Genomic DNA, 18,839 nt, shown 5'->3' with positions numbered 1-18,839 from the left:
GATGTAAATATTTTTACATTTTAATAACTCTGCAACCTGAAGTTGGATTGTAGCCAAACTTGGTATACAGTTGTTGGCTAATAGCTGGCACATGTAGGCCTTGATTTTTGGGGGATCTGGGCCTCAAAAATATCTATGTCTTATTGGGCTGTGTGGGCCCAAATTTTCTTTCCACAATTCATTTTTGGATACATTCTTTGGGCCTGAATTTGTGGGGCCCATATTTTTGGAGGTTCAATTTTTGAGGCAAATACATTTTGAGCCAGTTTCTTTGGGCCAAACATGTTTGGGACCATTTAGATGCAAACTTTCATTGGGCCCAATATTTGGGGGAAGGGCCAAAATACATGAAGCTTGCAATAAGTCAACAACCTTAAATTGGATTGCATCAGCTCAGTAAAAATGACACCATTTTATGCAACTATCATATTAATATTCATTATTTTTATTTAGTTATCTGTTGTAATAAAATTCGCCAGATTTTTTAACAAGTCTGTAGATTCTTCAAACTTCAATCAAAATTTGCAAGCCCCACCCAAGCCCCCATCCAACAAATCATACGCCAATCAAATCTCTGTTATGTTTACTATCGATAGGCCTTTCACTTTCGTGGCTAGCCTTTGTTAGGTTCCTTTTCTTGAATAGTATCTTTCCTTTGATCTTACCTGTAGCTTGCAAAATTGTGTCATTTCCTACAACTGCAATGAATAAACAGGTGTTTTCAGACATTTACTCAAAGAAATGGACGATACGTGTAGAGGACTGCGTTAAAATCTTGATCGGGTCGCATGTGTAGACTATTTTGTGTACATTTGTGTAATGAACATGCTGATAATGGACGGTAACAGTGATTTTATAGTAAATCGTTTGCGTCATAACAGAAAATAAAATTCTTTCGATTGCGACAGCTTTTGCACATTAAAACCACCTGGTCAGTGCCTTTAGAATAAAAAAAGGTTGAATCTACTTTGGAAGTTTGTTTTCCAAAATTCATCAGCATCAACAGTTATGGAGACTTTAATATTTTAGGTCCATTTTGGGAACCAAATTTTTGTTTAGGCTTCTTTGGCCCAAATATATTTGAGCCAATGTTTCCTTGTACCTAATTTGGATAGTGCCATTGGGCTTTTCTGTTAGCATTTACTTTACTATTGGAGTTACTGATATGGTACCTGACCATTTGAAGTTGATACTATGCATGTTTATAAGAGATGGTGTCCTATTGTATCATCTGAAGTTGGTGTGATGATAATATTGGGTGATGACCTATACAACACATGTATTTTCCTTTAAGCAAGGAATCGTAGTGCCCATGGGTCTCTTGCTGTAAATGCACCTTATTAAGTATAAGAACCCTATTGAAATTGGTGGAGATTAAAGATCATTGGAGGTCAGAAGGTAAAAGCATGAAATCTTGTAAACATGGCAGCTCAAAAAGAAAGCTTGGATGACTTCATATTTTACACATGAGTACAACAGCCCTATTGTGTCTGTGGAGATAAAAGTTCATTTGAGGCCAATAAAGTCAAGATGCAGTGACACAATAACCTAAAAAATCAAGCTAAAATGAACTTAATACTTGGCATGTGGAATGAACTTAATACTTGGCATGTGGATTCACTATTGAGAATGAGATCCCTAACAACTTTATAATCACAACTTCAAATGTAACCAGACAGAAACACTGCAGTGTGGTTTCAATGATGCTACATAATTAAACTTATATGAATATGACACAATGTAGGCTGCAGTGTATAGCCAGGATGAACAACATACTTCAATCAAAGTAGTATGGCAAAAAGCATTGAGATATGACACACAATATTCACATTGGCAGCTGATGACCAAGATGGAACTTTTCTTGATCTCAGCATACAGATTAATCACTACCAAAATAGAAAAATATTCAACATTGGAAGCAAAGACATACTGATTATTCAAAATGATATTGTCCATTCCAATACATGAAGCATGGACAAACAGTACGTTTCATTGCACACCTTTGTACACAGGCATGTTTGCAGCGACTACGTTAGCGACACACTTAGGTCAAATGGAGATATCAAGACTTCTTGATTCATATCTACAGATGCCCTTAAGCTAAGTTCCAAATTATCTTTGACCATCAATAACAACAAGGATCTTGAACTCAATGTGTCACAACTACAAACTAAATATGAGATTGGTCCAAGCTTCACTTCTCAAGATATCGTGTTTACAATGTTTTTACAATTTGACCCCAAATGAACTTTGACCTCCTCTAAAAACATAAAGCTGCTAATCAATGTGGTACTTCTACACACCAAATATGACATTGGTCCAAGTTTCCTTCTTGAGATATCGTGTTTACTGCAAGGCGTCACATACACACACTGATCCGCCTGCATGACTGCAAAGGTTACAATTATCATCGAAACCAAAAGCTATCAATAACTTTTATATACCTGGACCTGCCTTGACCTTGAATTTCCGCCAATCTACTTTTCATATAAAAATGAGACACAGTTTGTACAATCTTTCACCAGGAATGAGCAAATGGGCCTTCATACTGATGTTGACAGATATGTCAGTAGGCAGATAGAAGGGTAGACAGAGAAACAGACAGATAGATAATTAGATTATAAACAGATACATGATACCATAGGCGTACGGGATCATTTTGGTTTGGGGGGGCAGAAACTTTTGTGCCCGAAAGTTCCCGTGATACTATCTAAGCGGAGCGCCACCATCGGTTGGCGCTTAGCGTACAAGAATTTTTTGGGCAAAATATGCCTCTCAGATTGCCAGAAATGGCACTTCTGAGGCCTAGAAAGTTGCATCTAAACATTCTTTATTTATAATCTCACGTTTAGAAATTTACACCTTCCCAAAAATGTTGTAAATTAGAAGCAGAAAAAATAGTAACATCACTTTGACGGGGAAAACTAGGACAGTATATTTTTTAAGCTCCTATTTGGTTACCGTATTTATTATTTTAACACAGTACTCAGCTACCCCCAGAAAAACATAAATTGTTCAACGACACGTAGGCAGGAAAATGTCGCTGTGTCGGGTGAGACTGCAAGTTGTCTCACAAAAAGGTATGAAAAATAACAAAGAATATGATAAACCTGTACTTTTAGGCTTGTAGGCACTCCCTCTCCACCCCCCTCCCCCACCATCCATGAAAAAGAAAATGTTTCTTATATACACTCATGTCTGGGATGTCCAGATATACAGTTGACTAGTTAGAAAAAAATGTTTACTGCGGTTTTTTCACTTCAGAGACTGCTAATCTCCATGCATGCTTGTCACCACGATTGTGAGCGGCGTTCCCTGTTAATAATTTTGGGCGATAGTGCAAAAAGCGTAGTAGCCTAGATGAGCTGCACTTATGGTGGTGTTACACGGAAAATGCTAAATAAAGAAAATCATTAGGCTTATATTAATATTAATGTCACAAAACAAATAACACAGAACGCTCTCCACGGAATTTGCGGGCAAAAATATGAAGAAGATTCATGCAAGCTACTACATATTTATATATATATTTTGTTCTCCTCTTAGGCTGCCCGAATTTTTCAGGACTTTTGCCCGAATTTCTTGTCCTCTGGAAATTTGGGGGGGGGCAGTTTGCCCCCCCGCCTTGTACACCCCTTTAACAAAATCTCCATTGACTATGCTAATAGAGCTAAAAACTGTCTATCTGTAATGTCAAAATGTTGAAGTCTCTTTACCCTTAAAACACCTGATAAGTCACACTTTTATTATGATAACATAAATAAACTGCTTAGTCTAAGATTTACTGACCAAATGCAGTACAACAACTCAGCATTAGAAAGCAATTTTGACAACCTAATCATTCCTCCACCTCCAAGAGTTACAACCTTCTGAGACCATTCAGTGTCTTACCAGTCTGAATAATAACAAGAGAACGGATCTGCAATGGCTAGGTGGTCACGCTCTTTGAATGAACTAATTAGCGTTAAAGTCCTGTCCGATACCGTCACATCTTTCATATCATTAGAGAAGTGTTTTTTCCTGCATTCCAAACTGCATTTTGTCTCTCTTCTCCAGTTGCGTGTTGACATTATCACTTAACTGTTCTGCTAACTCCTGGGATGAGTTTTCACTGTCTGCAGCTTTTTGCACTCCTGTGGCAATCTCTTTAATCTCTTCTGCTGAGACTGGTAGCTCACCTTCCTTTGGTGGTATGCTTAGATTTTTATACACTGCCATGGCCTATTGAAAGAACAGACAATTCAAATATAGTGGTACAGTTTTGAAGAACAATTACAACAGCTGCCTGTCCATTTGTGTTTTCTTATTATTACATGAGCATTGCGACACTGCCACTGCAATAATACTAAGAAAATAAAAATTTGATCGCTGTTAGGTAACCCATTAGAATTGAAATCAACATGCGGTCACCTCCATCTAAATTACTTTTCATAGGACAAACATGACACTGATCAACATAACATGACACTGATCACACTTTACGAGTAAATTTATTCAAAGAAATCTTTCCCCAAGTTGCCTTAACCTCAATATAAAGATTTAAGTTTGGGTCACACCAGCTCAGTGCTTTGTTTACTGAACTTATATCTCTTTGATCTCAGCTGCACCACAATGTAAAATCAAAGAGATGAAAATATTATGAGCCACACCACTGAATGTAAAATTGTATTCTGTTTTAAATTCAACTTGTGTACAACATCCCATCATAAAAGATTTTCCTCAGTATTAACATCAAAGTATTTCTGTTTATGATAATTTCTAAGCCTGGCCTAGATGCTAAATTTAGATTTTTGTATTGGCAAGTATGTTCTCTCTCAAAATATGAAGTTACATTTATGCAATACAGTGAAAATATACTTTGGGGCTAAGTATTTATTTAATTTGTGCAAGACATTCAATGGTAAGCACAATTAGTTGTGCTGTTCCATTTGTTGTTACCGACTTTCTTGTACTAATATTGCAGACGTACTAGATTGGAACCATTTCATGTGTAATAAATGGCTTAGCAAAGTTTTGCTGTTTCTTCTCAACTTTATTTCAGTTTAAAGTAAGAAAACACCTCTTCCTTTTGAATGGGTGATCTAAAAATATCAAGTTATTTTAATCCTCTGACAAAGAAGTTCATTCAATGAATGCTTCCACCACTGGCCCCTTTGAGGGACAAACTCTTTAATAGGGGTGGTATCCTCTTAGAACAGTTTGCCAATTGTACATCTTTCAAGTGTCCACAGATAATGTATCTGTGATTATGATAAGATGTTATAATAATTGAGTATAATTACTTGCACACTTACAGAAAAGAGAATTGCTATGGAAAAAATAATGACTAAACAATCATATAGAATGCAAATATGTTAACTAGAACATCTCATTTCATCCAAATTGATTTGAGTGGTGTTGTCAGGCATGCAATTTGTACATGCAACAGCTATATAGTTTCAGTGCTATGGAATAAACACTTAACTGTAACACAATCATTTGCTAGTCAATTATCATCCATTAGTCAACTGTAGGACAGACACTAAGGTTACATTGACTATCAAGCCACACTTGTAGCTCATTTTTGTAGGTACTTCTCATTTTCTGTAGGGAAAGTTGTCTGGGTTTGTCATGATTGTGTTGAGTATGCCAAAGACAGGATCTTGTTTGTCAAACTGTTTCTTCTTAAGGTAACCTAAAGACTGCTTCAATGTGGTTATTAAAATAGAAGCAACAGAAACCTGGTATATTATCTACATAACTCAATGTTTGATTGATTTCAATTACCCTAACTGGGTAACTGCTACCATAATTGATACAAACTTACAGATGCCACCATACTTGTTACATCTCCAGTGTTGGTAGGTAAGAGGATGGTGTTATTAGTCTTGGCCAGGCTCTTAAAAGCAGTTACATATTGTTCTGCGATGTTATATGATGCTGCATTACCACCATGCTGTTGGAAATAATTAGGGATAGGAGATACAAAGTTAATGTGTCTTGGAAAAGTATTACTTTCATTGCACTAGACTTCTGCTTGTTCACCAGAAATACCTCTTATAATAAATATGCCCTGAACCACTATTTAAATGTGCAACTCCACTATGGCATGATAAACACAAGTCATTTTACTGTAAGTGGCAATACACACCTCAACCAAAAACAATAGGGGTCTTGTACTCAATGTGATGCATCCACATACCAAGAGAAGTATCCATGATTCCTACTTTGAGATATCAAGTTTAAAAGTTTTCAGAGTTTTTGAACTCTGGAGACTTCAAATGACATTTGACCTACACCAACAACAACATTCTTGTACTCAATATGGCATATCCATATAACATGTATGAGAAGTATCCATGAGTTCTACCATGAGATATTCCCCTTAAAAAGGTTTTCATAGTTTCACTGCTTGTGATCCAGTTGACCTTTAGACTCCACAAAAAACATTGAGTTCTTCTATTCAATATAATGCATCCACAGGCCAAGTATGAAAAGTAACCATTCTAACTTGAGATATCCTGTTTACATTTTCAATATTTGACCTCTGGTGACCTCCACTAAAGAAATTTCTTTTACTCAATATAGCACATCTACATGATAAGTATGAGAAGTATCCATGCTAATGTATCTTAAGATATCCTGTTTACAAGGTTTTCAGTGTTTGATGTGCCAGATAACCTTTGACCTCCATAAAAAGCTATCACCTCCTTCTCAATATGACACATGCTAAGTATAAAAGTATCCATGCTTCCTTTGTTGGGATCAAATGTTTACAAGGTTTTCAGTGCTTGACCTCTTGTGACCTTTGACCTCCATCAATAACAATAGTGTTCTACTTAATATAATGTATACGCATGCCAAGTATACAAAGTATGCATACTTTTTTTTTTTTTCCTATCATGATAATATCATGTTTACAAGGTTTTCAGCATTTGGCATCTGCTGACCTCAGATTACCTTTGACTTCAGCCAAAAACAATAGCATTATTCTATTAACAATAATGCATTGACATGCTACGTATCAAAAGTAACAGTGATTCCTAACTTGAGATATCATGTTTACAAGGTCTTTAACAGTTTGACCTCTGGTGACCCTTGGGTACTTAATATGGGGCATCCACATGCAAAGTATAAGATTCGTTAGTTCCTATCTGGAGTTGTATTGTTTAAAGGCTTCTCAGTTTCACCTCTGGTGACCTCCAATGACCTATGAATTCCACCAAAAGCCTGAGGGTTCTTCTACTTTATATAGAACATCTACATACCAAGTATGAGATTCGTCAAAGTTTTTCCCATCTTGAGATATTGTGTTACGAACTTAATGTTGAAATGGGCTTAACTCAACAGGAATTCAGAAATAACTCAGGTTGCAACAATGTGGGCATTCTCTTTTTGGTGAGAAGTTTCTTTTGGAATACTTTCAGGGAAAAACCACACATCCACAATCACAAACGTTTCAAAATCAAGAGCTTTTAAAAAGATAATGTTATGAAAAATCTGTTACATAAGGAAAGTAATCAAAAAAAATGTCCAAACTGGGATATTTAACATTACTGTGCACATGTTTTGATAATAATTTGCATTCTGTACTCATTCTGTTGGTAATTGCTGAAAATAACTGTTAATACAATGAGGGTAGGTGCTTTGCATCAATACTTATCCGACAGCTGTACCTGTTTACTTAGTGCATTTGATAGCATCTTAATTCCATCAGCACTGGCAGTTGCTCTGGCTAGAATTGCACTAGCATCACCCCTAGCTATGTTGACCTGCTGCATTTTTACAGCTTCTGACTCCAATATTTGGGCCCTCTTTTTCCCTTCTGCTACATTGATAGCAGATTCTCTGAGACCTAAAGAAAGAAGAAATGAAGACACTCAATATTGCATTACACCAGAAGGTTTGCCTGTAAGTAATAGTTTGAAAGGTGTTTCATCTAGGAGAAGAGAGCAAGCCACTCCTTGGAAACTTAATTTTTACCATTCTATAAGGTAAATCGAACGTAACTTGATTGTGCTCAACGCTTACAAATTAGCATAATTATTGAGGCAAACTCTTCAAGTAAATTTTACATAACAGCAATTAGCACGGCAAACTCTTTAAGATACATGCTGCATCATAAAATAGTGCATGAGCAAAGAAATCCATCTCTTGATTCAAAGTATTCAAAGAATACCTAAATGGGGGAGGGGGGACGTTGTGGTCAAGTGGTTAAGGCAGTGGACTTGTGATCTAAGGATTACAGGTTCGAGTCCTGGTCAGATCATTACGTTTTGTCTTTGGGAAAGGCACTTTATCTCCATTGGCTCTCTTTACACTGGTGTGTAAATGGGAACTTGCGAGGTAACTTGTAAATATAGTTGCATGCGCTGATTTTTGGCTGCACCCCATGGGAAATTCCCCGGGGGCACGTGGTTGTGGTGCACTGTGGTGCCCCAGGAGAGATTGACTGAATTGTGCACACTTTAGTGTGTAGGTGTGACAAGTTACCAATGACCAGGGCTAAGTTGTACATGCTATGGAACACTCTTTGGGGTGTAAATAGCCTTCTAAATGCTGGTTAATAATAATAATCATGATAATATTGTAGTACAGATCTGAATGACTGACAGAAATGGAGCTTACTGAAATTTACAAATGAATAATTAAATTGTTAGAGCACATGAATTCAGACAGTCAATAGTTTGTATAATCTTTTGTTCTCACATGTTCTCACACACTTTCATTAAAGTCAATTTTTCTGTTAATGATATGACAGCATACTCAAGTTTTTCATATTGTTTTCCAACTCTGAGAATATTGGAATAGACTAAAACATATAGTTACTATGACAGAGATAAAAGACTCAAAGTCTGACAACATGAGAACATCATACCTTCTGATTCAAGAACAACTGCTCTTTTCTTCCTCTCTGCCTCGACTTGCATCTGCATAGCTTCTCTTACTTTATTAGGAAGTTCAATGTCTTTGATTTCATAACGTAGACACTTGATTCCCCAAGGTTGTACTGCAGCTTGGTTTATGACCTCTTATGAAACAGAAAAAAAAGAGAGTTCATTCAAGTAGTTCTGTTTAGACACAGCTGATCTTGATTCAGTTGAATAGCATTGGTTATGCCATTGCTGATCCCAATTAACAAACTCAGCTTTGATATACTGTATTGTCATTCACGTTCAAAGAACTTCAAGTCTTCATCTGATTGTTTCTGACAAGTGCTCAATTATTTCATACTTTACACAAACATTGAGAAGGATCACATCAAGCTGTATTGTTTTGATTCCACTATTCTTTATCAAAAAATTCAATGCAAGAGTGCAGGGCTTCATCTTGAACTCAAACAAAGTTAACTTGTTTCAATGTGAAATGAAGGATATCCTTCTATATGACGTTAATTAGTTAATCCAACACTAACTGATCATTTACAGTTTCTAACTGTACATAGCAGTTAAACCTCACTCACCAACTATTTGTACATTAAGAGACTCTCGTTCCTTAAAGACATGATCCAGACTAATTTTACCAATCTCAGATCTCATGGTGGTTTGAGCCAGTTGTGTTACTGCATACTCTGGATCCTCTACACCATAACTTGCCTGAGGAAACAAGCAAGACATACTGTAGTTACAATACAAATAGGCATAAAACACTATTCAAACAGCTACAGAAGGAACTATGACAAATTATAAACAGTTACATGGACCTGTAATGGGCTAGCACAAGAAATACTTTTGACATATAGAATTGCAAATGATGGGTTCAGCAAATTCATGATGGGTTCAGCAAATTCAATGTCACATTCTTCAGTAATGGTTATGGACTTAAAAAGGAGAAATTTAGGGTTAACCAATGGTCTAGCGTGCGTGTATCACAGGATAATGCACAACCTCATATAATGCATACAACTCAAGTGATGCAGTAGACTGTTGATTAGCCTGGTTAATCCATACAAAGCACTATATAAACATTTGTTTTCTTCTCAGAATGTTACAATTTAAGCAACACAAACTGTTGTGTTCATGCCAAGACATGTACAGCGATATAGTGCATTGACAATGTCTTGACATAACTGTCTTGGATGTGTACTACAGATGTGTACTTAGTAGAGTACAGTATATACTGTGCTAAGCTTCTTACAGTAGTAACTGTTGAGTTATAAACAAATATGAACAATTCCATGAACAAACAGCTAACTTTTGTAGTACAATGGCTTTCAACATTTGATTAGACAGATGAAGTTGTGAACCAGGTCATTAAACATTACTTTGGAGAATTACATTTAAGATTCCAATCCTTGAAATGTGCATTTCTTGAATACAGTTGCTACTGTTTTCCTGAACAGTGATGGTAGGCCTAGGCCTATCAGTTAGACGTTAATTGTTGATATCCACTGTGGTATATACTGTAACTGTTTTCCTCAGTTAGACGTTATGTAAGTGTTAATATCTCCTGTGGTATATATCTGTTTTTTGTCAGTTAGACCTTATGTAAGTGTTGATATCCATGGTGTTCTGAACTTCTGACACTGGCTATTCAACTGTGGTATGTAAGTTAACTGTCTTTCGATGATTAGATTGCTTCGATCGCTGCTCTCAGGACATTTATACTTTCTTTGCAACTGATATTCATCCACCAGTGAGTATACTGTGCATTATCTGTAGTTTAATGTACAGTCAGACGACAATGGGTCACGACAATGGGTCAATCAAAATTTGAGAATTTTAACAAGTACGAATGAAGAACTCTTATTCCTACAGAGATATGGGTGTTTGGAATTAAAATATAATACGTGATAAACCTAAACTAAAAATTCATTATGCATTTGGTACATACTAAAGACATCTTATTTGTGGTGGACTGAGTTAGCCACAACCAGCAAGAAATATCAGTATTCTATGCTGCAGACATCTGAGGCAATTTTATTAAATCATAAACAATACCAACAATTATCACTGACCCACTGAATACAAACCAATTGCAGCACCATAAGACATGTACATATATTAAATAACTTTGATCAACAAACTCTTTCAACTTAACCTTTCAAATGCATGTTGATTCAAGCACTAGAAATAGTTATTAACATGTGGACATACATTTGCTTGTTTCTCTATAAACCATAGAAGCTGCGTGTCAGTTCTATAAGGACATTCATATGATCAGAAAGCTAAGCTTCATTTGAGTTGTGTCAAAGGTGAAGTTCTTGTTGGTGTATTTTCAAACCATTTTGTATACATTAGAACAATGGCAACAACTAGCTGCACACTACAAAACAGCTTTCTGACCAAACTACACAGAGCCTGTAACTACTGTTGCAGTTGACATCATGAATACCTTATAAGCATCAACAACTCTCAAGTACAGTACCCCATCTATCCTCAATGTTACATTATCTGGGAAGAAACAGAAGAGAACAAAGACACAAAATAACTTCAACTGATATTCATATTATACTTAAATTATGTTACTACATTAAATTGTCCAAAACATATTTAGAATGATAAGGTTTTTAAAACAACTAAATACTTCAAGATAAAATTGTTCCAACTGGCAGTTTACTGCTTCACTATTTCTTACTTCAGATGACAATGACCAAACAATCACAGCTTCAGCTGCAATTAGGTGCTAAGTATTGTTGTTGTGTTCTCAAATCAAAGTGTAGAGCACCACTTGAGCCTTTTGACATAATAAGCAACAATGATATCTAATAATCTTAACTTCTTTGACCTTCAACATCAAGAAACTTTACCTAACATTATGAAGCAAGCTCTATCAGATCTGTTATTCACACTTAATTGTGATGCTTAATTAAATAAGTAGAAGTTAAGAAATTGCATCTTACATGATCATAAATTCACCCTTGCAAAACAATGAGATTTCAAGGAGAATGAAAGGAGAATGTTCGGTTTTAAATGCAGACCGTTTGGTTAACAAGTTGGCGAAGCTAACTTTTACTTGGACTTTCCTTGACTTCATACTCTGATTGGCTGTGTGGGGCATTGGAATAATTATATACAATACTTTAGGGGTGTTTATTTCCAGCAATCAACAGTCTGTTCCCATGATAGTAGTCCCTTTCATGTTTTAGCCCATTTTGTACCCCACAGAGGTTTTAGCCAAATCTGGATTTGTACTTGATTGAGAAGAGTCTCTTTATTATTTTCATTGCCAGCATTGTAATTTAATTTGATTTAACTCTACAATTTTTAAACATTCAATCAATCCCAAGGCCCTGAGGCAGGATCGATATTCCACCTCCTCTACCTGATGCTACCAGGAGTGCAATCACTTAACGTTATAACAACCATGCATAGACAATCTTAGAAGTACCTTGGCACAATGAACTGCATAGGTAACATAATTCTCATGATCAAGTCACCCTATTCCAATTTTAAAATATTATTGCAATACACTACCATTTTAAACTGGGATTTTTAAGGCTAGCAGTTTATCTCAAAATGAAGGAAACTTAAGTTACCATTTGTAATAGCACTTTGCTCTGGAATATCAATTGCAATTTCCTTCAAGCTCTGAACGTATCTGATGGAATCCAGAATTGGAATAAGAAAGTTTAAGCCCTGAAAGATAAATTGATGCAACGTTTAGAATGAAGTTCTACTGTAAGGCTGATTTGTAATTTAATATTCTTAATATATTATTAAATTAATGCAAATCAGATCTGTTGCAATAAAAGAAGAAAACTGTTTTCCATAATTCATAGCAATAAAAGGATACATTTAAGAAGATGTGGCTCTTTTTACTAGAGTAAACGCTCAATTATCATCACAAAACATCAGCAGCCAATTTTCCCTTAAAAGTGAATACACAGCACAATGAAAGTTCTCAAATATTCAAGTTCAGTGCCACATCAGTTTATACAGCCCAAGTTCAGTTCTCTCTGAGCTATAACCATTCCATTAAATGTTCAACTGCTTGTCGCTACAGAGGAGGACATCTGTACAGGTAATACTGTATCTAGGGTAGCCTTTTATAGCCATTCAGAATTAAGTAACATAAATTTCTTGAAGCAATTAATAATATAATAATAATAAAATTATCTATGTCTTCAAGTTGTAAGGTGAGGTGATGTCCTCAAAATTAATCAATGTTGTTTTACTTTTCTTATTGAGAACTTCAGTGCATAAGGATGTACATGGCTTCAAATAACTGCAAGAGCGTTACAACTATAATAAAGGATAGGAAAGAAATGAAAAAAGAGTGTGCATTTATGTTTGCTACACTTACTGGATTTAGAACCTTGTAGAATTTTCCCATTCGTTCTACAACCCATGCCTCTTGTTGTGGAACAAAGAGAACCACTGTATTCATTGGTCGATTGGTCACAGTTCTAATGGGCATCCAAACAGCAGATTTTCTCATGCAGGAAGCTAGAAAATGCTTTGAAAAAAACAAACAATGAGAGAAATGGTGTAATTTTTCTGTAATACTTGTAATTAAGAAGTATCACTAATGCCAAATGGTTTATAGAGTGAGATATTGATGAAACATCGCAACTAATGCTGATGACCTGCATGAGTTGTTTAAATTTGTAAATACATAGGCCTACCCTACATATTTCAATAACAAGAAACAGTTTGTAAGTTTTTTTGTAGTATATGTGACGTTATAATTTTGTTTTTACTTTAACGCGTTTGATCGCAGTAACCATCTAACTTTTTTACAAGATTGAATTTCGTTTTACCGATCCTTTGTTTTAAATCAAGTCCCCTTCTGCAACCCCTAGGCCCTAGCTTATGGTCTAGTTTCACGAGAACTTATTTTGGTTCTTTCTACAGTGTGAACTGTGACTGTAGTTTAGGTTACTTTCAAAGTTCCAGTATTCATTTTTTACTTAAAATGGAAAAAAAAAAGAAGGTACCCTGCTAAGACTCATTTTCTGGATGGCTGCCATTTAGCATGAATTCTTTGTTTCACGACAAAGGTCGAAGAAAGGGTCGCTGGAATCAGTCAATGATTGTTTTTGGGGTCTTTAGCCAGCAAACTACCAGTTCTGCACCAGGCGTGAGAGTGACGTAATTTTCAACTTATTGTTGAAGCTATCGTTAAACTCGGCACATTCATCATCCCGAAATATTTTAGAGAGACTTCTATTGCGCGCCATTTGTGTAACCTTATTACGTGTAGACTCGTTGGATGTTTTTTAACATGATCTCGTCATACGCATGGGCAGATCCAGAATTTTTAAAAGGATCATTGAAGCTGAGGCATAGGCTAAACATTATGTGTATAAATAGGTATGTCATTAAAGGTTGTGCTAATAACTACTTTTAATTTTTTGTGGGAAGGTCGCTTGAGCTTTCGGGAACTTCGCCACTGGACCCATTGGCCCACAGAAATGTAAGTGGAATTGCTCTTTTTGACATACATTGCGCTTCATAGTCGCTAAAAATGCGAGCAAGAACTATATGTGCTGCAGCTTCTGTAGGTCAGCCAAAAACAGAGTAGACCTACAGCTGTAATTATATAGCAAGGTGCCGCTTTGATGGGTTATTATCCGAAACGTTGCCTAGCTATTGTAGTCACTGCAGTGGGTCTATAAAAAAAACCAAGTCGGAATCGACCAAAATGCATTGTTTGTATAATTATATGACATTCAAGTGTTGTCACAATTTTGAATTTTATGCGAAAATTGAAGTTAAAACTTGGTTCACCGATGAAGCGTGGGGTGCGGTGGGGCATTATTATGACGTGTTCCAAAGTCCTCTAAGTATTCCCGTGCGATGCACCTGATATACAGGTGCGCCTTTTCAATTAGCCGACTCCCATGTAGCCTACGGGTTGTGGGTTCCTTTTCGCCTTCAAATGATGTATTCTGATGCAAAATTAGGCTATAAATTCGTTTATACTTACTAGGTCTAAATGCTAATAACTATCATTTTATCTTTTTGGTGAGGTTGGATCAAATAAAGTTCATCGTCCAAAGCCGCCAGATCACTTTCAGATTTGTCTTGTTATCAAAAGTAAACAAGATATTGTTCAAATCAGACTTGCACTTTGAATTATGAGTACAAATTCCCGAGTACGTATACGACTGTCCGAACATGTAAATCTTAGTGTAAATCTTAATCTTTTCTTCTTCTGCATCTGAAAGAACAAGGACAGTAAAACAGTTACAAGGACAGAAAAACAGTATATCAAATACATAGCCCACCCTCTAACCCAGGGACACCTGCCCCACCCCCCGGTCCTCTGCTGGTGGCATCGTCCAGCGTCTTATTCCATCTTCTTCTGCATCTGAAAAACAAGGATAGAAAAACAGTTAAACATATCAAATACATAGCCCACCCTCTAACCCAGGGACACCTCCCTCCCCCCACCCCCGCTTCTCTTCTGGTGGCATCGTCCAGCCTCTTATTCCATCTTCTTCTGCATCTGAAAAAAACAAGGATAGAAAAAAAGTTAAAACATATCAGATACATAGCCCACCCTTTAACCCAGGGACGGTCACCCACCCGGTCCTCCTCTGGTGCAGGGTCACCCCCCCCCCGTCCTCGTCTGGTGGCACCGTCCAGCGTCTGAGTCTTTCTTCTTCTGCATCTGAAAAAAAAACAGTTAATACATATCAAATACATAGCCCACCCTCTAACCCACGGACACCAACACCCTTGTCTTCTTCTGGTGGCATCGTCCAGCGTCTTAATCCATCTTCTTCTGTATCTGAAAAAACAAAGAAAGAAAAACAGTTAATACATATCAAATACATAGCCCACCCTCTTTCCCCGGTACACCCCCCCCCCTCGGTCCTCTTCTGGTGGCATCGTCCAGCATCTTAATCCATCTTCCTCTGCATCTGAAAAAAACAAAGAAAGAAAAAGAGTTAAAACATATCAAATACATAGCCCACCCTCTTACCCAGGGACACCCCCAACCCCCCCCCCCCGATCGTCTTCTGATGGCATCGTCCAGCGTCTTAATCCATCTTCTTCTGCATCTGAAAAAACAAAGAAAGAAAAACAGTTAATACATATCAAATACATAGCCCACCCTCTAACCCAGGGAAACACCCATCCCCCCCCCCCCCGGTACTCTTCTGGTGGCATCGTTCAGCGTCTTAATCCATCTTCTTCTGCATCTGAAAAAACAAAGAAAGAAAAACAGTTAATACATATCAAATACATAGCCCACCCTCTTTCCCCGGGACACCCCCCCCCCCTCGGTCCTCTTCTGGTGGCATCGTCCAGCGTCTTAATCCATCTTCTTCTGCATCTGAAAAACAAATATAGAAAAACAGTTAAAACATTCAATTACATAGCCCACCCTCTTACCAAGGGACACCTCCCCCGGGTGTCTTCTGGTGGCACCGTCCAGCGTCTTAATCCATCTTCTTCTGCATCTGAAAAAAAAACAAAGAAAGAAAAACAGTTAATACATATCAAAAACATAGCACAACCTCTTACCCAGGGACACGCCCCCACCCCCGTCCTCTTCTGGTTGCATCGTCCAGCATCTAAATCCATCTTCTTATGTATCTGAAAAAACCAAGAAAGAAAAACAGTTAATACATATCAAATACATAGCCCACCCTCAAACCCAGGGTCACCCTCCCCCCCCCCCCCCCTGGCCTCGTCTGGTGGCATCGTCCAGCGTCTTAATCCATCTTCTTCTGCATCTGAAAAAAACAAAGAAAGAAAAACAGTTAAAACATATCAAATACATAGCCCACCCTCTTACCCAGGGACACCCCACCCCCCGGTCCTCTTCTGGTGGCATCGTCCAGCGTTTTAATCCATCCTCTTCTGCATCTGAAAAAACAAATAAAGAAAATAGTTAATACATATCAAATACATAGCCCACCCTCTAACCCAGGGTCACCCCGCCCCCCGTCCTCGTCTGGTGGCACCGTCCAGCGTCTGAGTCTTTCTTCTGCATCTGAAAAAACAAGGATAGAAAAACAGTTTAAACATATCAAATACATAGCCCACCCTCTAACCCAGGGTCGTCCCCCCCCCCCCCGTCCTCGTCTGGTGGCACCGTCCAGCGTCTTAATCCATCTTCTTCTGCATCTGAAAAAACAAGGATAGAAAAACAGTTAAAACATATCAAATAATAGCCCACCCTCTTACCCAGGGACACCCCCCCCCGGTCCTCTTCTGGTGGCACCGTCCAGCATCTTAATCCATCATTTTCTGCATCTGAAAAAAAACAAAGAAGAAAAAAACAGTTAAAACATATCAAATACATAGCCCACCCTCTTACCCAGGGACACCCCCAACCCCCAACCCCCACCGCCCGGTCCTCTTCTGGTGGCATCGTCCAGCGTCTTAATCCATCTTCTTCTGCATCTGAAAAAACAAAGAAAGAAAAAGAGTTAATACATATCAAATACATAGCCCACCCTCTTACCCAGGGACACCCCCACCCACCCCCCCCCTCGGTCCTCTTCTGGTGGCATCGTCCAGCATCTTAATCCATCTTCTTCTGCATCTGAAAAAAAACAAAGAAAGAAAAACAGTTAATACATATCAAATATATAGCCCACCCTCTAACCCAGGGAAACACCCATCCCCCCCCCCCCGGTTCTCTTCTGGTGGCATCGTCCAGCGTCTTAATCCATCTTCTTCTGCATCTGAAAAAACAAAGAAAGAAAAAGAGTTAATACATATCAAATACATAGCCCACCCTCTCTCCCCGGGACATCCCATCCCCCCCCCCTCGGTCCTCTTCTGAAAAAAACAAAGAAAGAAAAACAGTTAATACATATCAAATACATAGCCCACCCTCTTACCCAGGGACACCCCCCCGGTCCTCTTCTGGTGGCATCGTCCAGCGTCTTAATCCATCTTCTTCTGCATCTGAAAAAACAAAGAAAGAAAAACAGTTAATACATATCAAATACATACCCCACCCTCTAACCCAGTGACACCGCCCCCCCCCCCCCCATCGTCTTCCTCTGGTGGCATCGTCAAGCGTCATATTCCATCTTGTTCTGCATCTGAAAAGACAAGGATAGAAAGACAGTTAAAACATATCAAATACATGGCCCACCCTCTTTCCCCGGGACACCCCCACCCCCGGTCCTCTTCTGGTGGCATCGTCCAGCGTCTTAATCCATCATCTTCTGCATCTGAAAAAAACAAGAAAGAAAAACAGTTAATACATATCAAAGACATAGCCCACCCTCTTTCCCCGGGACACTCCAACCCCCACCCCCGGCGGTCCTCTTCTGGTGGCATCGCCCAGCGTCTTAATCCATCTTCTTCTGCATCTGAAAAATAAAGATAGAAAAACAGTTAAAACAACCCCCCCCCCCCCGGTCGTCTTCTGGTGGCATCGTCCAGCGTCTTAATCCATCTTCTTCTGCATCTGAAAAACAAAGATAGAAAAACAGCTAAAACATACAATTACATAGCGCACCCTCTTACCCAGGGACACCCCCACCCCCCCCCCCCGGTCGTCTTCTGATGGCATCGTCCAGCGTCTTAATCCATCTTCTTCTGCATCTGAAAAAACAAACAAAGAAAAACAGTTAATACATACAAAAACATAGCCCACCCTCTTACCCATGGACACGCCCCCTCCCAGGTCCTCTTCTGGTGGCATCGTCCAGCGTCTTAATCCATCATTTTCTGCATCTGAAAAAACAAAGAAAGAAAACAGTTAATACATATCAAATACATGGCCCACCCTCTTTCCCCGGGACACCCCATCACCCCGGTCGTCTTCTGGTGGCATCGTCCAGCGTCTTAATCCATCTTCTTCTGCATCTGAAAAAAAAACAAAGAAAGAAAAAGAGTTAAAACACATCATGTACATAGCCTACCCTCTTTCCCCGGGACACTCCAACCCCCCCCCCCCCCTTCCCGGCGGTCCTCTTCTGGTGGCATCGTCCAGCGTCTTAA

General features: G+C 38.3%; 1 protein-coding gene across 1 annotated transcript; it reads right to left on the bottom strand.

Annotated features, from left to right (window-relative positions):
• Positions 1-424: 424 nt before the first annotated feature.
• LOC139979237 (stomatin-like protein 2, mitochondrial) lies at positions 425-14,013 on the bottom strand. Its single transcript, XM_071990006.1, has 9 exons — positions 13,859-14,013; positions 13,225-13,377; positions 12,458-12,557; positions 11,314-11,372; positions 9,443-9,575; positions 8,858-9,010; positions 7,656-7,834; positions 5,807-5,935; positions 425-4,221 (listed from the first exon to the last, which is right to left on the bottom strand). Exons 1-9 carry the CDS (start codon positions 13,889-13,891, stop codon positions 4,003-4,005), a joined length of 1,158 nt encoding a protein of 385 aa, XP_071846107.1. The 5' UTR covers positions 13,892-14,013; the 3' UTR covers positions 425-4,002.
• Positions 14,014-18,839: the final 4,826 nt, after the last annotated feature.

The sequence above is a fragment of the Apostichopus japonicus genome, chromosome 13, assembly GCF_037975245.1.
Source record: "Apostichopus japonicus isolate 1M-3 chromosome 13, ASM3797524v1, whole genome shotgun sequence".
Classification (NCBI taxonomy): Eukaryota; Metazoa; Echinodermata; class Holothuroidea; order Aspidochirotida; family Stichopodidae; genus Apostichopus; species Apostichopus japonicus.
The sequence above is the reverse complement of the archived record's forward strand: the minus strand, read 5'-3'. Positions and strand labels throughout refer to the sequence as shown.

Excerpts from the sequence above, each read along its gene's own strand:
- LOC139979237 (XM_071990006.1), bottom strand. The coding sequence starts at position 13,891 with ATGGCAGCCATCCAGAAAATGAGTCTTAGCAGG. Across the intron at positions 12,558-13,224 it reads TCTACAAGGTTCTAAATCCA|GGCTTAAACTTTCTTATTCC; the intron begins GTAAGTGTAGCA and ends TTTATCTTTCAG. Across the intron at positions 9,576-11,313 it reads GAGTTGTTGATGCTTATAAG|GCAAGTTATGGTGTAGAGGA; the intron begins GTATTCATGATG and ends TTGTTTCCTCAG.